Consider the following 22,364-nt stretch of genomic DNA (forward strand, 5'->3'; position numbering starts at 1 on the left):
CACTAAAACTCAAATTCCCAAAATACGTATTTTTGATTTTCGAGATTTTTTATATGTTTTAGGACAAAATCCGCAACTTTTGAGCCATAGAAACATGGTCAAAATCTGCCGCCGAGTTATGAATTTTGAAAAATAGTGATTTTTGGAAAAAATCGAAGTTTCATGCAAAAACAAGTTTGACATTATTTTTTAATGCAAAATTGAATTTGCAATCGAAAAGTACTTTACAGATTATTTGATAAAGGGCTCCGTTTTCAAGATATAGCCACAGAAAGTTTGATTTTAGCGAAATATTTGCAGTTTTTCAATTTTTAAAAATAGTGACCATGAGTGACCATGCCTAAAAATATTTTTTTTGAAAAGTTCAGAAAATTTGCTATAAAATTGTCTAAGAGACATTGAAGATTGGACCTCGGGTTGCTGAGATAGAGCCGCTTTAAGAAAAAGAAACACGAAAATTGAAGTTTTCTAAGTCTCACCCAAACAGCCCACCATTTTCTAATGACGATATCTCAGCAATTAATGGTCCGATTTTCAATGTTAATACATGAAACATTCGTGAAATTTTTTGATCTTTTCGAAAAAAATATTTTGAAATTTTTTAAATCAAGACTAACATTTAAAAATGGCCAAACATTGAATATTGCGCCCATTTAAAATGCTAGTCTCGATTTAAAAATTTTCAAAATATTTTTTTCGAAAAGATCAAAAAATTTCACGAATGTTTCATGTATTAACATTGAAAATCGGACCATTAATTGCTGAGATATCGTCATTAGAAAATGGTGGGCTGTTTGGGTGAGACTTAGAAAACTTCAATTTTCGTGTTTCTTTTTCTTCAAGCCGCTGTATCTCAGCAACCAGAGGTCCAATCTTCAATGTCTCTTAGACAATTTTATAGCAAATTTTCTGAACTTTTCAAAAAAAATATTTTTAGAAATGGTCACTCATGGTCACTATTTTTAAAAATTGAACAACTGCAAATATTTCGCTAAAATCAAACTTTCTGTGGCTATATCATGAAAACGGAGCCCTTTATCAAAAAATCTGTAAAGTACTTTTCGATTGCAAATTCAATTTTGCATTAAAAAATAATGTCAAACTTGTTTTTGCATGAAACTTCGATTTTTTCCAAAAATCACTATTTTTTCAAAAATTCATAACTCGGCGGCAGATTTTTTGACCATGTTTCTCTATGGCTCAAAAGTTGCGGATTTTTGTCCCCTAAAACATATCAAAAAATCTCGAAAATAAAAAAATACGTATTTTGGGAAATTGAGTTTTAGTGAAAAAAAAGTTGATAAAAAAATCTGCAAATTTTTTTTCCGTGTACCTATTTTTTTCTCAAAAGTCCACAACAATACCTACAACTTTGCTGAAAACACCAAATTGATCAGAAAATTCACTCAAAAGTTACAGCTGTTTGAATATTTACATACCATTTTTGTATGGACAGCTGCCGAAATTGTATGAAGACTTGTATGGGTGAACTAATGACGCAAAATAGCTTATTTGGTCATAGGGAAGGCCCCCACAAAGTTTGAGCCAAATCAAAAAATACAAAAAATAAAAATGGTCGAAATCGGCCGATTTCGTAGAGAGTTGCTCATATGTTTTAATTAGATTTGGTTTCCAAACGAGGAATCAGATTGTGAAAATTTACTGTTTGTGGTAGACATATTGAGCTCGTTTGTTTACCTTGTACCATGATTTATTTCTAATGATCATATGTTTAGGACTTGATAGGAGATTCGGATTTTGTATTACTACAGATTTTATGTTTACACATACAAGCCGTTCAATTACATTGGCCAATGTTTCAATGGCACCCCGATCCTGAAAGTATTAGTCAGAAATATTTGGAAAAGCACAGGTTTGTCTAATGTCTATTTGACGGTTTTGATTTTTGGGCATCAAAACGTCTGTTTCAACATTTCAACAAAATGTTTATCATATCCAAACTTCAAACTCTCGCTGATGGCAAGGCTCTCAAGTCTTTGAACTCTTCACCCTATCATCAAATGGGAGTAAAGTTCAAGTGCAACGTTTAGCCAGAATCTGCTCAACTGGTCCCGCGAGACCCCTTTGGCTATCGCCGTTTGATTTCCCATCGCTTTTCCTCTATCCGCACGGTTATTATTAAATTATACTTTTAATATTGCAGAAATTGATTTATCTTGATTTGCGAGACCGGCCGGTCGCTCTCCGCCTTCTCAACAGTTTGGCCAAGCATGAACCGCTTGTCAGGGGCGCGTACGCCTCGAAAGTTGGGCTCGCGCTTATCACCATTCGATCACTCTCGCGCGAGTTGCGTTCGCGTTCGCTAATCCGCGAATTTCTCGAGCAGCTCAAGTCTGCTTAATTGCCCTCGAAGGCACTCTGGGTATGCTCGAGCAAGTTTGAAGCAAGCAACGAAGCTCCGATCAGTTCATTGATTTGGGATTATTTGTTTTTCCTGGGCGCAGAATTCCGGTCGGGGGTACCTTTCTCCAGTGTGCGCCCAAGCTCATGACACGGTGCGTACCCCGAAAGCGCCTCGAGAAATCAAAATCTCCAATAAAGTCGTTACCCGTGGAAGAGCAAACAAAGTAATTATTTTATATCCGATTCCCGCGAGCTGATAATCTCTCTGCCCGAGGGGAACCATCCATCGTGGTACTGGCTGCATATATGCAGCGAAGGAGAGTTCCTGGATCGACCTAAAGAGTTGAACGTCGAACTCATCGCGCGGGTTCTGGCTAGATCTAGATGGGCCCGGCTAATAGCGACTGGCTGGCGACGACGTGGCTGCAAGAAGGTAAAAGCCACCCACACACTCGGTGGTCTGAGGCTTAGGTCGATGCCGGAAAGATATCGGCAATTATGTTGGTGGAATAGTTTGCTGTAACTTGATTCTGATTTAAGTTATAAATATTTCTTTTTGTGAGTGAGTAATACAAAATAATTTGATTTAGAGATTTTGAGTTTTAACTCGAAGCTTTTGGTACGGTATGTCCACGTCTTCCCCCATGTTTTTGGATCACAGAATAAACATTACATTGAAAATGCACACAAATCTGGTTGGTCGGAATAGGAATTTATTTGTTTAGTGAGTAACTACTCCTAGCTGTTAGTTGCTCGAATAACATGAACAACCACCAAACAAGTTCTTCAATCTACTAGATTATCCTCGATCCAATCCATGTAGCTGGTCACCCTTGCGTACACTCCCGGCAGCAGCGTTTTCCCGCACGGAGGTCCAAAGCCAACGACCCCAATCAGGTACCAGGATCCGTGCACCGAAGCCATCATGGGTCCTCCGGAATCGCCTCCGCAAGCGTCCCGTGCAAATCCGGTCGCCGATTTGGCACAGATGTGATTTGCGTACAGCTTTGGCTTGGTCAAAGTTTGCTGCAGCTCGGCCTGGCATTCGTTCACGCTGATCGTCACCAGACTGGTGTACATCTTGAATTGACTGCGGGGCTCTAGAACAAGGGATTTGTTTTCGTTATTGATCAAAGCTACATTAATACGGTGATTTAGGTTAACTTACCTATTTCTGTGCCGCCCCACCCAACAACGGACACATTTTGATGGATGAACAAATTCTGCATGAGATCTGCCGATTCGGGAAGACAAATAGGTCGGATGTGGACATAGTAATCCTTGTTGAGAGATTTTTTCAATTTCAACAATGCAATATCGTTCTGCCTTTGTCGGTATTGTGGGTGTACTTTGATTTCTGCAATCTCTGCGTAAATAACTTCCGGATTACAATTATTGTAATCGTCACAATCCGGGTTAGCTTCCAAGTTCCATTCACCAAGCCGAGCGATTATGCTGAAAGTAGTTTCAATCAGTTTCAGATGAAGTATGGTTCAAAAATTCAAGTTGAGTTTTACTCTTCTTTTTGAACATGTTTCACGCAGTGAGCAGCGGTAATGACGTAACGCGTGTTGATCAGGGAACCTCCACATTTTACAGCAGCTGGATCCTCAGTTCGGTACTCAAGGGCAACTGCCCATGGGAACTGATCCAGTTCGGTTCTTTCACCAGCGAAAATTTTCTCACCTACGGTATCAAGTCCACAGATGCTCGTTCCAGGGAGGGCCATTTTCCTGCCAGGAGTAGGAGTGGGAGTCCTAGTTGGAGGACTTGTAACGATTGGCTTTCTAGTCATACTGGCAGGAGTTATTGGTGGTTCGGAAGTTACGCTGGAAGGTTCCTCACAGCAAACCTTGGGAAGGTTGAACAAACTTGTTAGTTTCATCAAGATTATGAGTATCAGTGGGGAACAATGAAAACCTTTCGTTCTCCACAAATTCTTTTCTTCAGTAACAGCTGTTCCTGTTTCGAGAGCACTGCAGCTTGGGCCAAATCTCGTAAAAATGGACAAAGATCGATATCGACGCATCTTCCGGGTTTGGCACCAGCCGTCAAACATGGACCTAAAAATGTTAAAAAGATGGTTTCAGCTTGTAACACCAGCAAATCTCCCTGAAAAACTAACCCGTTTCTTGCGACGAAATCGTGTTTAAGCCAAGTAGCACACAAAGAATCGCCAGCTTCAGCAGCAGATTTGCCATTTTTGCCTCCGATCTTCACTCCCAGTACGGATGTACTGACGCGAGGAGACCACCGCTGATTAAGTGGACTTCACCTTGACAGAACGCGAGATCGCTTTGTTTCGCGACGGTTCATCATGACTCTTCGTTGGACAGTGCGCTAGTTCTTGAGACGAGTAGATTTGAAATGATCGTTAGTTGATTTACTTTTGAGGGTTTTTTTTTGATAATTTTGAAGACGATTCTTGTAAATCAATTTATTCCAAATAATGCTGTCAAGATCGTAGTTTAATAAAAAACTCAATAGACACTAAAGATTTTCAAATTTCATCAGATTATTTCATTCTACGAGGTTGCCTTCGATCCAATCCATGTAGCTGGTCACCCTGGCGTACACACCGGGCAGCATTGTTCTTCCACACACATATCCAAAGCCAACAACCCCTATCAAGTACCAGTTTCCGTCTAATGAAAACATCATGGGACCTCCGGAATCGCCTCTGCATGCGTCTTGTTGCGATGAGGTGGACGATTTGGCACAAATGTGATTTTTGTTCACCTTAGAAATTATGGTGGTCGAACGAGTTCTGCTGAATCTTTGCCGATCTAGGAAGACAAATTGGTTGTACATGATCAAAATAATTCTCAGGAAGAGTATTTTGCATTTTTAAGAGAGCAATGTCGTTCCGTTGCCGTCTAAACAGGGCATGTATTTTAATTTCGGCGATTGTGGCAAAAATCACGTTTGGATTACAATGTTTGCCATGGCCATCAACACCGTCACAATCCGGGTTCTTTTCCAAATCATATTCGCCAAGTCGGGCAATCAAGCTGAAAGAAAGGTTCGTCAATGTCCAATGAAGACTATAGGGCGTTTGTTAATTTGATTTGGTTAACCGTGGTGGATTTTCTTGAAATAATTCGAACTGTCAAAAATCCACCAAAGCATCTACCACATTGATCGCACAAAAATCTGTGATAGAAAAGTATCCACCGGTTGATGCTTTGGTGGATTTTTGACAGTTCGAATTATTTCAAGAAAATCCACCGCGGTTAACCAAATCAAATTAACAAAAGCCCTTATCTGTTGCAATCGAAGTCTTTAGTAGTGTCTACAGAAGTTGAAGGTTTTTTCACGCTTTCAGGGAAACCCCGAGATAGAAAAATGTGCTTTTGTGTGCGCTTTAAATCGTTGTTAATCGTTTAATTTTGTAATGTTCGATACTTACCATCTGCTTTCCACACTCTGGTTTAGTCAGTGACATTTTTTCTCGATGCGAAAGTATCGTTGTCCGGGCCAAAGGTAATAACAGGGGACAGAACTCGATGCCAACGCATCTCGCAGGCGTAGCTTCCTCCGTCAAACATGCGTCTGCAATTTTGTTTGAACAATCTGAGAAATTATTAAATTTGATGCAAGTTTTTTTTAGACATATCAGACTGTTGCGAAAAAACTGTGTTCAGGTCAAATAATAAACAGAGAATCGCCAGTGTTTTCTGCAAATTTGCCATTCCTGCATCCGATCTTAAGTCCTAGTACGGAGGTCCTAAAGCATTCACTGATTAAGTGGACATTTCATTGAAAGAACTTTAAATTGTGTTGCAGTTCACGATTATCACTCAGACAGAGTCGGACAGTGTTGGACCAAAACCCTCGATATTGTTGCATAAGGCATAAGGTTGGTGCTTCTCCATCGAAATAATTTTCCAATTAATGATTCAAAATACGATTTTATTTTCAAAAGATAATATCTCCGAATCTTGTTTTTTGGATGTGTTACGTTAAACATCCTGAAAAAAAAAACTTTTTTATTCGTAAAATTGCGATAACTCGGGATGTTTATAAGCAAACCCCTTATGTTTCTAAATCTAATCTAATCTAATCGAACACAAGCGCAGCCAGTCCGAAGAAAGGATCCTGGAAGAACTTGTGGTAAGATTACGCCTCAAGTCCTTTCTTGCCAATATTAATGATAACAGTACATCCGAGTTATCCCGAAAATGTATAGCAAAAATTAAAGCGGCCAGGCCTACTGCGTTGCATTAACCGCAGAGACAGATTCTGTGAACGGATCACATTTCACAGAATCATCAGGGGAGGAAGGATGCGTGGACATACCGTACCAAACGCTCCGAATCAGTTGTGGTGTGGTGTGTAATTGTAAATTTGGCAAATAATAATATTTAGGGGCAGGGGGAGGGGGGAGGTGGAGGAAATGAGGATAGGAGAAAGGGAAGGTGGGAAAGGGATAATATGGATATATCATTTGATCAATAGAATATTTTTATAATATAAGGGAATAAAATCGTCTATCAAATAATGATAGATAAAATGGATAGATCTCACCAACACAAGATTCAACACTTCCAGCAGAGCAAACCCCTTATGTTTCTATATCATTTTTTTTTTTTGTAATTGTCTGCTCTACAACTTTGTAGGACATTATTACACTCTGAAAAATAACCCTGCAAAGTTAAAAAAAACACGAAATTTCAAAATAAAAAAAAAATTGTTCTATAGGAAATTTTTTGTTCTAAATGAAAAATCTGTGTTTTTTTCGATGAAAAATACGTTTTTCCGAATTCTGAATCCCTTTGGCTGCAAATGATTGAAAAACACCTCTTTTTCGCATATTCTAAAATGGAAGGGGTCATACCGCTCCTCTCTCACACGAGATATCAAAAAACGGACCTCGGATTCGTGATCATCTAATCTAATCGAACACAAGCGCAGCCAGTCCGAAGAAAGCATCCTGGAAGAACTTGTGGTAAGATTATGCCTCAAGTTCTTTCTTGTCAATATTAATGATTACAGTACATCCGAGTTACCCCGAAAATGTACCGTAAACTGGGGTGAGATTGATAGCCCGGGGTGACATTGATAGAAATTTGGTTTGGCCACTAATTTTGATACAACCAATATAACAGTCACATTTTTGCACATATGTTCGGTAATAAGGTAGCCCTTAGTTCTTATATACTTAAAATTCTCAAAAATGTTGAGCTATGAATTTGACGGGCATTTGAAAACCCTATCAAAGTCACCCCGGGCTATCAATGTCACCCCAGTTTACGGTATAGCAGGTATATTGTATTAAACGCAGAGACAGGTATATTGCATTAACCGCAGAGACAGATTCTGTGAACGGATCACATTTCACAGAATCATCAGGGTAGGAAGGATGCGTGGACATACCGTACCAAACGCTCCGAATCAGTTTTGGTGTGGTGTGAAAGTGTAAATTTGGCAGATAATAATATTTAGGGGCGGGGGGAGGGGTGGGGGAGGTAATGAGGATAGGAGAAAGGGAAGGTGGGAAAGGTATAATATGGATAAATCATTTGATCAATAGAATATTTTTATAAAATAAGGGAATAAAATCATCTATCAAATAATGATAGATAAAATGGATAGATCTCACCAAATCTAGATTTAACAGCTCCAGCAGGGTTTGAACTTATCATCACATGCCACTTGAATCGTAATTCTTCTAAGACTTCTGGACTTGAACAGGACTACAGTAATGTAGCGGGCAGCAACAATCAAGGTTCCAGCAGCGATCCTGGTACTGCTCGACCGGCAGTAAAGGCATAAGACGCCGCAAGTTGGTACTGATCACCACACGATGCATTAAGTCTGCTACTGCTGGCCGAATTAGTAGATTAGAACAGGAGCATGATGACCACTTCATAAAGTGCTCCAGCTGTTGCTGATCCTGCCTTCTTGTTCGTGTAATCGTCACCCCCTCAACCGCTACCACCATTTAAATTGTACAGGAACTCCGGTTTAAAAATTGAAATCGAACGTTTTTTTAAATACAAATTCCACAAATATGACAGCGGAAAAATATACGTCTGTTCACGCTCCCAGATTACTTAGATCCCAAACGGACCTCGGATTCGTGATCAGGGACAAAAGTTACCCCTTAGGACAAAGTTTCACGCAAATCGAAGAGGGGTCGGGGCAACTTATACCGATTTCGTGTGATTTGGTAGAGAATTACCCAAATGCATTTTAAAACTTTTGCTTGATCTTTGTTGGAATGGAACAAAGTGTCCAATATATGTTACGTTTTGAAGTGACTTTTAGTAAGGCATTGTAGATCCTTGATTGAGATCACCTCTCTCTAAGCTAATTTTTGGATTTGCCTGGACCAGTATCAGAGAGAAGGGAAAAATACTCTTTGCCAGTATCTTAGTGTAGAAACCCAAGATTTTTCCTTCATTTAAATAAATTATTAACGAGCATCTCCAGTAAACCATATCGACCGAATGGTGGAACGCCACATTTTCTTTTTCTCCGGAGAAAAAGGGCGTTTTAGTGTGCCATCTTTTACGAGATGAATAATGTGGCCGTTTCCAACCAGGTGATTACTTTAGTATGCAAACTAATTTGAATAAAAGCTTTGATGCACTAGGTGCTGATGTCTTTCAGGCTCTGTTAAAGTGCAAAGTGGAAAAACTGATTTTTCGTCGCTCGTTTATGATGTGTGGTGCTCTATAAGTGGGTCAGAATGTCAGCTCTAGAGTCCATGCTGTGGCTGCAGGAGTTAAGTGATTTGCTCTACTGCACTTGTAACTTGTCGGAATAAATCAGACATAAACTGACATGTAGGAGTTTCTTGCGGATATCAAAGAGTAATGTTTCAGCTTGTTAGTATTGCAACATTTCATTTCAATGAATTAACGATCATATTGAATCCTCTGATTTCTTCTCAAGAATCAGCTTGTTACGACACTGTCAAAAAATGAGATAATCATGAACTGCGAGAGGTGACGTTTACTTAATCATTGGACTCGTCAGTACACTCGTACTCGGAACGAAGATTAGTCGCGAGAATGGCAAATCTACTGAAGAAACTAGTGATTACTTGTGTATTACTTGGCCATCAAATAATTTCATCGCAAGAATCCGGTAAGTTTTAAATCATAACTGCGAATAACTGATTAGCATTCAACCTACAAAACCTTTCAGTGCCATGTTTGACGGATGAAGCTAAACCCGGAAGTTGCGTTGATATCGATCATTGTCCATTTTTACGAGAGTTGGCTCAAGCTACAATACTGTCCACCCAAGAACGGGCTTTATTGAATAGACGAGTGTGTGGCCCGCGAAAGGTGATCTAGTCGACAAGTTTTCTATTTCAGGAATTTTTCTTCATCAAGGTACAACTTTCAACTTCATTCATCAGGTTTGCTGTGAAGAACCCTCCGGTGTTACTTTAAATCTTCCAACTTCGAGTACTCCAGCAAGTGAGATAAGAGTACCGATCGTCGCTGCTAGGACTGCTCCTAGCAGCAAAATGAATCTACCTGATACGACTGTTTGTGGACTTGATAGCCTAGGCGACAGGATCTTCGGTGGCAATAAAACCGAAATAGACCAGTTTCCATGGACAGTTGCCCTCGAGTACAGAAATAAGAATCCTCCGAGCGTTAATTGTGGCGGTTCGCTAATCAACACACGTTATGTCATTACCGCTGCTCATTGCGTGCAACATGTTCGAAAAGAAGAGTAATTCCAAATTGATGAAAAAAAATACTGACAACTTATAATATTTTCTTACAGTTTAATTGCACGACTTGGTGAATATGATCTAGAATCTGACCCGGATTGCGACGGGCCAGATAACTGTAATCCGAAAGTAGTTAACGCACAGATTGCAGAAATTAAAATTCATTTCCAATTCCGAAACAAGCAGAACGATATTGCTTTGTTAAAATTACAAAATGCTCTTCCTGAAGATTATTACGATTATTTCCTACCTATTTGTCTTCCGCAATCTGCTGAACTCGAGGAGAATTTGTTCATTGAACGAAATGTAACTGTGGTAGGATGGGGTAGCATCGGAAATGGTAACTGTTTCATATAAAAATACCAAGAAATTCTGATCAAAAATCTACATTTCTTCTAGAAACCCGAAGTCGCTTGAAAATGCAAACCGATCTGGTAACGACCAGTGTGGAAGAGTGCCAAAACGATTTCCAACTAGCATTAGTCCACCAAAAAGTGCACCCAAATCATATCTGCGCTAAGTCGGCCACCGAATTGAAACGGGGCACGTGCAGAGGAGATTCCGGAGGACCATTGATGACTTCGGTGAACGGCAATTGGTTCTTGATTGGGGTTGTAAGCTTGGGACCACCGTGCGGAAAATCAACTCTGCCGGGTGTTTACACCAGGGTGACCAGTCACATGAGCTGGATCGAAGAAAATTTGGTAAATTGAAGACTTTTGGTTAACCAGTGTAACTCAAAGTAATAATAAAACCTTCTAAGGAAACTAATATTTCGTTTTCAATTTGATCTTGTGTCAGTTTTTGTAGCGCAGTTTTGCAAAGGGTATATTTAATTGACATTTAACGTCCTGAATTGAAATTTGGACACTTAGTAGCATATCAATTGTTTTATAGCTAGCAAAATATCTAGTCGTAAGCTGGAAATGCAATGCAAAATATGTCGTTTCTATCCATTTTTTAATCAGAATTTTAAAATTAAAATTACTGGTTGTGCTTCGAATCCCGCATCCCGGCTGATTTGAAATCCGGACACATTTGCTTCGAATTTCGGAACCTCGTTTTAGCTTATGAATCGCTTTGGACCTCAATTTTAGGCAATGGCATTCTGTATGTCTCAAGCAAGCTTTTAACAGTAACGCAATCGATAATTTGTGTAGCAATTTGCTAGGATTTGAAAAATTCAGCATTTGATTTCTCGTTACTGTTTTACATTATCAGCACACCCATTTTATTTAATTTTTAATTGTTTTTGGTATTGACTATAAGATGAGAGCGTAAACGTTACGTTGTGGTTCAGATCACGAAAATGCGTATAATCCCTTGTCTTATAATTGTTATTTGTTTATTTGTATCCATGGTGTTCACCTTCGATGCTCGTTCGAGAGCGGACAGGAACCGGCCACGGAAAACGGGGACCGGCAAGAATAGATCGCAACGGATCGAAATAAAACAGAACGCGCGGACTAGAAGTCAGGACACATGACCGAGTCGTCGGGTGGTCAGAGCCGAAAGAGGCAGATTTATTAGTCCAAATTTAATAGCTAGCCTAGAGAGGAGATTAAGATCTCGCTCTCTTATCAATTCTCTCGCTGATAAGGTCACACAAATATTGTTACACTACACAGATCGATCAAGAGAGAAAGTACATAGAACACTGAACACAAATTTATCTAGACTACATTTACTTTAGGTTGTTCCACAATAAACAGTGGTGATAGCCCTCGCGCTGCTTCCAACGACCCATTTCAGAATGGCAGAGATCCTAGCGGCCCAATTCCGAGGTCGTTGGGCATTGTCCGGCCCCGCCTTAACATAGAAGCAAGCACCAGACGGATCCTTGATCTATCTTAAGACTCCCAATCCCTTCAGGCAAATCAGGGATCAGAGCGTATTTAATATGAGAAGAATACAACATGTTTTATAACCACCAGATGGCCGACTGGTTAGAGTCCTAGACCATCAATCCAGAGGTGTGAGTTCGAATCCCACCTGATTCAGTTTCGTTTTCGTTCCAATTCCTGAATTCAAAGGCACCGACCGGGATTTGATCCCTGAACCTTCTGCTTGTGAGGCAGAAGCCGTAACCATTAAGCCACGGAGCCGGTTCTTCTAACACCCCTTGTTGCACCAGTGCTCCTTAATTCTTTTACTTAAAATTTAAATTTTTTGATCGAATTGAAGTAATTCTTCTTGTAAAAAATCTCAATTTTGCTTTGGCGGTAAAGGGTTTAAATAGTCTTTATTCGATATCCAATTACTTTAAAAAGTTTACCTGAATTGTAATAGTTTATTTTCATTAAGCAAGGTTTCTTCATTTTTTCTATTGCATTTAAAAAAATTGGGTCAAAAAAATTAAGAAATTTGCATATTTCGGGAATTCCCAGGAAATTTATAAATTTCCCGGGAAACGGGAAATATTTTTTTACGGGAAATCCCGGGATTTTTTCCCCGGGACCGTAAATTGGACGCTCTAATCTCAGCTCAGAGTTGATGAAACTTGAAACAAAGTTGCTTAGACAAAAATCTTCAGCGGAAAATTTTCTACAAGATGCATGTATCCTTCCAGATAAGGAAATTTTTGTGTTCAATACCGAGGGAAAAGATTGAAAAAAAGTCAAGTAAAAACTGGTATTTTTCGAAATAAAAGCTACTGGGAAACTGAAAATGAGGTTTTCAAAGGTCAAATCGACACATTAACCTTTTATTGGACCAGACACCATCATTTTATGGTATTATCCATGTTCTTAGCAGATTTTATGAAATTTTCGAAAAATTTGACTTTATTCAATAAAATGCTAAACATGCTTAGGGACTATCCATAAACCACGTGGACACTTTTTTGGGAATCTAAACCCCCCCCCCCCCCCCTTCGTGGACAATTGCCCATACAAAAAAAATCTTTTTTGTATGGAGCGTGGACAATCGCTTAACCCACCCCCACCCCCACCTAAAGTGTCCACGTGGTTTATGGATGGTCCCTTAACATGCTAAACGATTTTTCCGAGATTTTTCATGTATGAGAGAGTTGTTTCTAACATGATTATCTATCATTTGAGGACTGAGCACATTGATTACTCGACTTCGTGGTTTTTTGGGACACGCTACTAACAAATTCCGAAGAAATTGAGGTGAATGGCAACCATGTCTCATGTCATGATCTGTATCACTTAAGTGATATTTGGGTACTTTTTTGAAGCCAGACCTTCATAATTTTAAGAAATTATATCCAAACTTCCATGTCAATGTCATGTTTTTAAGGTTTTTTTTTTCTCTAGAAACTTAACATGTCCCCTACGGCCAGTTTTTTGAAAACATTTAAAGCGGTGGTGAAAATTATTTTCGGGCGAATTTTATACTTAGTTTGAATGGTATTCCAGTCAAAATTTATACTTTGTACTAAATTAAATTCTATTTTCTACAGCCATTCTCAACCAGAACAATTCTAGAGTACTTTTTTACAAAACAACTAGTGCGCAATGGGTTTTCTATGTACTATTTGAAAATGTTAGCGAGTTCCTAGAAAAAACGCTTTTTATGTTTGACCATGGATAAACAAAAAATAGAGCACGCGTTAAAAACAATAACAAACACGTTTTGTTTGGCTGACCATTATGTGAATTGTCCTGAAGTATGGTTGAAATTAGTAGCCGGAGTTCCTAGTTATAATTACAAATGTTTATGGTTGTTGTTGTTAATTCTTTTTTTTTCTGGCAGCTTTAACCTTCCATTCGCTGCCCATGTTTATGATAGTCAGGCATATACGTGTGTCAAACGCGTTAAGTCTAAAATCCCTTTGGCCAGTTGTCGCACTTACAGCAATTCAAGGTGTGTTAAGATAGCACGGCAGAATTGAAATTTCTTTCATATGAACAGTTACAACAATGCACAGAGGTTTTTTTTTCGGGTTTTTATGAATATTTCAAGACTGGAATAGAATCTTGGGGATCTGTACTATCTGTACTGTACGAGCAAAAGCGGCCGACAGCTACCAAGTCAACTTCGTTTTTTTGTTTCACGGAATTTTAGAGATTTGAATCAAATCAAAATATTTACGTTACAGTCCTCATATTTTCAACTGCCCCTTCACCACGTTCTTGAATGAAAAACCAGTGCCCTCCAACGCCAACTCACGCGTATTAGTTGCTGTTTTTCCTCGTCTAATTAATTCCGTTGGACTACATAACGTTAAGATGCATCGGATACGGCCAGCCAGCTCAACAGCTCAAACGGCTGTTCCTAATAACAGTAAATATGTACCCCAAAGGTGCCAGCTCCAGTACATAACCGATGGAAACGGCAATCTCAGCGCAGCTGCGCCCAAGTAGATAAGCACCTCACCTCAGATGAATGATGAAAAACTGACAAGTTTTGCGGAGAGAGAGAAGCGCTGAAACAACTCTCGGAAAAACGGCTGAGCGAGCCGGACAAGGACAAGCCGAGAGCTGCGCACGCAACTAGTCGTCTTTGTTCCGCGCAAGCCTAGCGATCTCTTTTGCTCCCCTCTCTCACCTGAACGAATCAATCTTCTCTCACCTGGTGAGCGGGCGCGCGCAGCTTGCTAACCTCGTATAGCTGTCCCGCTCGAACCCCTCCGTCAAACCGGTCTACGAGAGTGCTCGTCGCGAGCTCCGAACCGTACGGCACTTTCCGAGGTCTCTCACTCGAGGAGTAACGCGCGCACGTACCGCACACGTTCCAGGAGGTTGTCGGGTTTTTTAGTTTTGTTCAGCGAGTTTTCGAGTGGTTCCGTTGATTGAACATCGAGTAGTTCGTAGATCGACCGGCTGATCCTGCGCAAGGATCGTGGCGCAGATCGTCGGATCGTGTTGTTGGAGTTTCTTGTGGGGTGTTGTGTCTGCTTGAAGAACAATCAAAAGTGTGTTTAATTGGATAATTACGGGCGATGTGAAGTCAAGCAGTTGAAGCAGACTTGAAACGTCGACGACTTCACGGAACGTAGAAGAAGAGAGGAAGGATTCGCAGTGGATTACGCGAAGTGAGGGAACAAACAACAAAGGGTAGCAAGGTGTATAGCGTCAAGGTGTACTAATTGGTAATGTGACAAATAGTTAAGCGGCTTATTCGTGTTCAGCGCGGAAGACGTATTAATCAGTGAGTAAACACCTGGATTCAACGGAGCAATGTGATCGGAGTTGTGCTGAAGGAAGAGCGATCAACTAGTGGCAATAAACAGCAATCGTGAAGTGATGAGAACGTGCAAGCTGGATTCAGCTAATTAGAAAAGTATCAACAAATCAGAACAAAGACCTGCAGGTCGACATCAAGTGAAGTGGACAAAGCATCTTCGTCGAAGAGAATCCTACCGAAGAATCCTTGGAAAGTTGAAGCAGAACCATGGAGTCAGACGGAGAACGTGACAACGGTTACGGTCATTACAAGTGAGTGTTGCCCAGATTTAGAGTTGAGATCCGACCGTCGGTTCGGATGATCCGATCGGGAACGTACATCCGCCCGGACTAACGGAGTTCGTGTGTGGGAAAGAAAGTTGGTCGGTGGGGTTCTTGAACACCTGAGTGCGGGGGGGATTTTCGGCTGGCTGGGTCTTAATTTATGATTATTAAATTCAGTACTGCAGGCTTTTTAAATATGTAAATTGCTGGCGGGCACACCAAGCAAGAGAGGCGTAATTGAACGTAGAGGTGAAGTTTGGAGAGGACGGAACAGACACCTGACCAGGGAGGAGGGGAACACCCAGGGGGAGACTCCGTTATTTTATTCGGGGTTTTTGAAAGTGACCTAGTGAAGTGTGCTGATTTTTGGTTTGGCGTAGCGTTTTCGGGGAACGGTTTGCTTTGCAATACATGTATAGAATTGAAGTTGTTTATTCAACATAATACTGCCCATAATTGAAAATTCGGCTATTATGCCAAATCAAGTATTCCGAGAAAAACGCGTTTTTGTGTTTGTCACAAAATCTCCGTCAAGGCAATTTCCCATAAGAGTGGCATATTAGCCGTTTGGTTTTTCTTATCGGCAGCCAAGTCTAAACATTATTTCAATTAAATTCAAGGTCCAGAAGATGCGTTGGAACGTCCTCTACCAGCTGGTGCCAATATCTCGTTTTTGCCAAAAGTGGATATTAGCCGTTTTTTCACTGGTGGGCAGAATAGGGGAAATTCTCGTATGTTTGGCAGGTTAAGCACTCGCTTCTAACTCCATCCAATTTGCTGATTTTCACTATTTAAACAACAAATTTTGCAAAACTTTTGATAAAAACTTGCTTGCTCACTTCTTATTGAGCTATTTATCACTCGATTTCAGTTGAAAATGCTTTTAATAAGCTTTAATTGAATGTCAAAGTTCTGACCTGCCAACATTAGAGGCACACTGGAATTAGATGCTGTTCCCCTATATCATCTGAAAAATCTGTGTGATAGGGAAAATTAATACTGCTTACTGCTATCTTATTTGGTTGAAAACCGAACAATAAAATTCATTAACACCAGTTTGCTTCTTTTTTGAACTTTTTTGAAATTTGACAAGAAGTTTCCAGCATGTTGCAGCATTGTTATATCATTTCAAATGTTCAATTTGATTTTTGCATCGTAAGCTTTTGTTTGTTTTGCATCTTTATTGAAAAGTTCAGTTTAGTCAAAGAAGTGGGCATTACAACCAAATTTCATTATTTTGTCAGATTAGTTTTCAATTCTTCAGATTCTCGAGCAGACGGAAATAACTTGGGAATAACATTTTTTGATATTTGAAATTTCTAGGCCAATAACATTTAATGTTATTTACAATAAGAATTGTTATTCGTCGTTATTAGGACTAGTGATTTTTTGTGATTTCGCGGAAACCGCGTAATTCGTGAAATTTTCCCCGGGCCGTGAAATTTTGTAAGCACCGTGAAATACTGCGAAATTTTGAATATTTCATTGATAAATCGCTTTTCAGTACATTTAAGCATTATTTATTTTATTTCGAATACTTTACAAGATTTTTAACAGGCATTTCGGATGTAGTTTTTATACTAACCAAATATTGCTTGTCAGATTTAGAACTATTTGTTAAAGATATTGTTCATTAAAATATTGTATGAAGCGCAGAAATTGATTCTACATTTCCAGCAAAATTTATTTATTCCTCAAAATTCCAAAAAAGATTGTAAAAAAACGTTATTAAACACTACAATGAATGAAAACCCAAAAAAAGTTATTTGTTGAGCATTTGCAATGTATAATAATTTTCTGCAATTATCAACTGCTTTTATGAGTTTTGCCTAAAATTTATTCAAATACTCGAATTCATCTATTGTTAACCCTGGGAAAACAAATAATGTTTTACATATTGTTAGTTTTACAACTCTTGTTTTACTACTTCTTATCTAATTAAGTAAACTGAATCATAAATATAACTGACGGAAATTTAAAAAAAAATCAAATGCATTTTTTTAAATAATCTTTTGTGTCATCTATCGATACCGTAAACTGGGGTAAGATTGATAGCCCGGGGTGACATTGATAGAAATTTGATTTGGCCACTAATTTGGATACATCCAATATAACAGTCACATTTTTTTTTTGATTGATGTTCGTTAATAAGGTAGCCCTTAGTGCTAATATACTCAAAATTCTCAAAAATGTTGAGCTATGAATTTGACCTGCATTTGAAAACTCTATCAAAGTCACCCCGAGATATCAATGTCACCCCAATTTACAGTGCTACCTTTTAAAACAATTTTCTGATCATAATTACGCTAAAAGAGCTTATTTTTACATTTATTTTGAGCAGTTTTTAGAGTACCGTGAAATTGCCGTGAAATTTCAATGTTTTGTAATAATCATGCCGCGAAATTTCGATTTTTTTTGTCGTGAAAAATCACTTGCCCTAGTCGTTATTTTTTTTGTTATTTAATGGTTATTGTAATAACAGTCTAGTTATTATTTAGTTATTCTTCGATCAAATCTTTGTTCGTATTTTTTGTTACTTTAACTACTAATCCGATAATCCCAATAAAAGTTGGAGTTATTCTTCCAGATGTTTGCTAAACTTATAAGACGATATAATTATCCCTTTGGAATAAACACTTTGGAAAATAATAAATTTTAAATTTAAGACCTTGTTTTCAAACATTGTGGGATTTTTCTAAATAAAACTAAATTTTTGGTATAAGTTTTTTGCCTTTTGTGAACGATGGAATTAATGTTAAATAAGTAATGATAAGTTAACTTCTTCACATTAGATTGACAAAAAAACGCGTAGGAAATTAGATTAAAGCCATTTGCCTAAGTAATTTTCATGCGCCTTGGTTTTGCCTTCCTCACCTCACTGAGGCAAGGCTATAAAATCACTCGAAAAATAAACTTCCTAAATACACCTTCACGTATACCTATCGACTCAGAATCAAATTCCGAACAAATGTATGTGGGGATGTGTGTAGACACGATTTTTTTCCACACGATTATCTCAGAACTGACTGAACCGATTTTGGCCGGATCCGCCTTATTCTGTTCGTTTTGGGGTCCCCTAAGACCCTATTAAATTTTATTTTGTTTAGTAAAGTACTTAAAAAGTTATGCCAAGAAAAAGATTTTTGTAATTACAAAAAAGGGCGATTTTTTGCATAACCTCAAAAGGCCGGGTCTTTTTGTTTACGTGCGAGAGTCGCGTCAGATGCGAAACGCCCGGTTGCCATATTGCTTCAAATGAGAGTCTGCATGTTTTCTGGAAAAGTCTGTATCAGGTATATTTTTTTCATAAACTTATTTTCATTATTACTTTGTAAATGTGAGGAAGGCACCACCCACCTAATGGTGGATTAAGAAACGTTTTTTAAAGTAATAAACTTGAAGCGGTATTTCTACGTTTTGTTCATAATATCTAGGCGAATGAAATAAATGAATGAAATATTATAAAATTGAAAAAATCTATTTATTTTTTACGATATCTTTATATTATTTAAAAAAATTTGATGCAGAGTATTATAAAAATAATATTTCTTGATATGGGTCATTCTCCGCCAACTCACACAGCAGTTTCCCCGACCCTTTTTCGTAATTTTCGTGAAAATGTGTCCTTATAATTAATTTTACAGATATACAGATAAATCTATATTATACAGATTTTTCGATCCCAAAAATCACAAAAATCTGTAAACACAGATTCTTTTTAAAATAGTTTAATTTAAAAATTTCAACAATTTAGTAATTGAATTATGCTTTAACATGATTAAAAAGCTTAAATCTGCTATTCAAAATTCAAAAACATATTCTGTGGCTTTGAATTCGACATGATACAGATAAAATAAAGGTTTATTTTTAAGACAATACAGATCTCCCATAAATAAATCTGGCATAGTTGCTCGTGACGGTGATGCTCTACGACCCCTTTAACTTCTTAATTTTTTTAGCATTCAAAAAAAATTATAGTCGAGCCCAATTTGATGGCGTACTCAAAATTCCTTAAATACTTATTTTAAGCGAAAACAGTCCAAAATTAAATTAGGAAATACTGCTGTTTTTCGTTACACTACTTTAAAAAATCAATTCATTTGCTGAAAATACATGTTTTTCGAATGCTAAAACATGGAAGGGGTCGTACAGACCCACCGTCACGATATAGTCAAAAATATACCACGGGTTCGTGATACGGGAGCAAAATAATCCCATAGGGCAAATTTTTAGAAAAATCTAAGAGGGGTAACTATTTCCGTTGAATGTATCAAAATGTTAGTATCAATTGAATTGAATATTTTGAAAAAAACGATGAAAATTTTATTCAAAGTAGGTAATTTATACTTTTAAGACTTGGTTGCTGATTGTCAAAAAATATAATTCGATGACAAATTAAACATAGCAAATTTTTTTTTCAGGTATTTCTATGCATTTTTTTGTTTTATTATGTTGGATTTGCTTTTGCCAAATAAAAAGCTATTTGTCCCAAAAATGACTAATCACATCCGCTGACAGAATGCTTTATGACCTCTCTAATGTCTAGATTACCAAATTCGATCCCGGAACGATAGATTTGGATTACCAATTGACTAATCGTTTTTTTCCAGCGATCGAAGCTTCCCCAAAATAGTTATACTCCTACCTCTAAAAAGACCCATAACAAGCTCGGTTTGACTTCGGTTCCAAAACCACACATTCAAATTCACTTGTCATTCTCGGGCGCGCCGGGCCCGGAGAAGAAGAAAAAAACATGTCCCCCACTCTGCACAGGCCACGGTAATTTGTCGTTAAACTAGTCGCAACAGACCGGAAATTATGTTCGTTATAGACGAGAGGAAAAAAAAGTAAAATAAAATTAAAAAAGAAGAAGAAAAAAACTTCGATCGAAAACGCTCAATTTGGAACACACCCAGAAAGCGTTCTAGCGTGTGTATGTTCAAAGTCATCATTTCATTCATGCTCGCTGGAGAGTACGTGTACGTGCGAGCCCCCCCTCGGGTGGAATTAAGGTGATTACACTTCTGGCCAGGTAACCATCACCCACACCCAACTCTTGCAGCGCTGCAGCGGCAGTCGTTTGCGATCGACCAAAGATCGGGTTGAAGTTTTTGTTAACCTTCAATGGCTCTTTGTATTCATTATTTAAATAGTTTTTTTTTTGCTAAAAATCTTCTTATTAATTTACCTCGTTTTGAAGTTTTTTTGCCTGTCTGGCTTGTAAATTTGAGAGTAAAAATAACACTAAACTATCAAACTGGAATCATTGACAAATTATTAAACTTATTTTTTAAATCCAATATAACCTACACTCAACCCCCGGTGGTTGGTCACTTTTTCGTTCAACTCTTTTTCAGTTTGTACTTCGTTGGTTGGTCAAAGTTAAACTAAAAAGAAACGAACTGTCACTTTTCACACGGCGCTCACGTACACTATCAAATCAAACGTTTGGTAGTGTGTGTGAACTCCGTGTAAAAGGGGTGTCAAACTAAAAAGCGTTTAGTTCGTTTTACAGCGGTTGGTGTCAAACCATCGGGGTTTCAGTGTAGTCTACAAAGAGTGACTTAGCAACGCATCGAGATTACAATCTACACTGAAATTCTCAAAACTGAATCGTTGTTCTTTCATTTCATCGAAATCTCATGAAAGAGAAAAGAGAGTTTCGTTCATCTGTTCTCTATCTCTCAGTGACTCTCTCAAAAAGTGTTCACACTTTTAACTGAAATTCTTCCAACGCTGATCGAGGGTTAATTTCACGCTGTTCAATCACTGTCGAATCCATCGGCCAAACTGTCATGATGCATCGGTGCTTTGCAAGGGAAGGGACGGGAACAAACCGTCAAACGTTTGGCGCATAGTTCTTGTTCTTGTTGCTGTGCTTTAAAGGTTCCAGCCACAAGGAAAAGTAAAACAAACATCCACGACGATGGGTTAGGAACAGACCTCTGGGAAGTAAGGTGTGGGTGGAGATGGGTGAAAAGTTCTTCAAAGTTTAAAAATTCTTGCATTATCATCATCAGCACGACGACACGAGCCCAGGTTCTGCGACATCGATCGATGTGAGGAAATTTGTGCCGTGGATGGTTTCGGAAATTTTGACATATTAATGATGAAATTATTGAAATCAAACTGCACGCGTGAATAATTTGGATGGATTATTGGCGAGACGAGGATTGATTTTTGAAAACTGTTAAATATTTCGTCGAATTTTGCGCAGATGGTCAAAATTAAGAATGATTGATCATTTGTGTATGGAACGACGGTTTAAATGTATTTGATTTTATGAATACGTGTTCAAAATATCTAGAGTTTTTTATAGGTCCTACAAACTATTGTCTTTCATATGCTTATAGGACATTAGGGTGTAATATGGTTGTATGGAAAAAAATAAAATTATCCAAATCTGATGAGCACAGCTACTTTTTAGTTCCTTATGGGGTCCAAAACAACTCCCCGAAGTTTGGGAACGATTGGTTTAGTCCTCACTTTGCGCAAAGCGATTCAATTTGCTATGGGAATTTGTATGGGGAAAACCATTTTTTTGGATTTTGATATTTATAAATTTCACGCATCACGCTGTACTTTAACCGGATTCATATTTGAATACTCTGAAATATGCTCTAAAACTTTTTCGAAGAGAGTATGGTGCTAACTTGCTTCTATAAAAAGATACAGCGTGTTCAAAACTCGTCTAAAACGTGTTTTTTGCCCTAAAATCACGTTTTAGACGAGTTTTGAGGACGCTGTATCGTCTTTCAGGGGCAAGTTAGCACCATACGCTCTTCGGGAAAGTTGTAGAGCATCTTACAGAGCATTCGAATATGAACCCGGTTTAAGTACAGTGTGAAACTTGGATTTTTTTAATATTAAAATTCAAAAAAATGATTTTT

At 38.3% G+C, this 22,364-nt stretch overlaps 3 protein-coding genes across 3 annotated transcripts in view; 2 read left to right on the forward strand and 1 right to left on the reverse strand.

Moving 5' to 3' along the window:
* Window positions 1-3,055: 3,055 nt before the first annotated feature.
* On the reverse strand, window positions 3,056-4,681 carry LOC6045063 (melanization protease 1). Its single transcript, XM_001862442.2, has 5 exons — window positions 4,490-4,681; window positions 4,285-4,427; window positions 3,882-4,216; window positions 3,533-3,819; window positions 3,056-3,464 (listed from the first exon to the last, which is right to left on the reverse strand). The coding sequence occupies exons 1-5, from the start codon at window positions 4,563-4,565 to the stop codon at window positions 3,151-3,153; spliced, it is 1,155 nt and encodes a 384-aa protein (XP_001862477.2). The 5' UTR covers window positions 4,566-4,681; the 3' UTR covers window positions 3,056-3,150.
* Window positions 4,682-8,919: 4,238 nt separating this feature from the next.
* Window positions 8,920-10,827, forward strand: LOC6045062 (melanization protease 1). The gene is made up of 5 exons (XM_038252636.1): window positions 8,920-9,459; window positions 9,520-9,662; window positions 9,737-10,059; window positions 10,114-10,400; window positions 10,460-10,827. The coding sequence occupies exons 1-5, from the start codon at window positions 9,384-9,386 to the stop codon at window positions 10,771-10,773; spliced, it is 1,143 nt and encodes a 380-aa protein (XP_038108564.1). The 5' UTR covers window positions 8,920-9,383; the 3' UTR covers window positions 10,774-10,827.
* A 3,870-nt stretch (window positions 10,828-14,697) lies between these two features.
* LOC6045060 (putative transcription factor SOX-15) overlaps window positions 14,698-22,364 on the forward strand; it is a 111,419-nt gene continuing 103,752 nt past the window's right edge. Inside the window, exon 1 of the mRNA XM_038252635.1 lies at window positions 14,698-15,462. Within this exon, the coding sequence (XP_038108563.1) occupies window positions 15,419-15,462 (44 nt within the window). The 5' untranslated portion in view covers window positions 14,698-15,418. The remainder of the gene's footprint in view (window positions 15,463-22,364) is intronic.

Source organism: Culex quinquefasciatus, chromosome 2 (genome assembly GCF_015732765.1).
Source record: "Culex quinquefasciatus strain JHB chromosome 2, VPISU_Cqui_1.0_pri_paternal, whole genome shotgun sequence".
NCBI classification, from domain to species: domain Eukaryota; kingdom Metazoa; phylum Arthropoda; class Insecta; order Diptera; family Culicidae; genus Culex; species Culex quinquefasciatus.

Coding starts and splice junctions, on each gene's coding strand:
- LOC6045062 (XM_038252636.1), top strand. CDS start 9,384: ATGGCAAATCTACTGAAGAAACTAGTGATTACTTGTGTATTACTTGGC. Junction 9,460..9,519: donor AATTTCATCGCAAGAATCCG/GTAAGTTTTAAA, acceptor AAAACCTTTCAG/TGCCATGTTTGACGGATGAA. Junction 10,401..10,459: donor ATGGGGTAGCATCGGAAATG/GTAACTGTTTCA, acceptor CATTTCTTCTAG/AAACCCGAAGTCGCTTGAAA.
- LOC6045063 (XM_001862442.2), bottom strand. CDS start 4,565: ATGGCAAATCTGCTGCTGAAGCTGGCGATTCTTTGTGTGCTACTTGGC. Junction 4,217..4,284: donor GAATTTGTGGAGAACGAAAG/GTTTTCATTGTT, acceptor AACCTTCCCAAG/GTTTGCTGTGAGGAACCTTC. Junction 3,820..3,881: donor AAACATGTTCAAAAAGAAGA/GTAAAACTCAAC, acceptor AACTACTTTCAG/CATAATCGCTCGGCTTGGTG.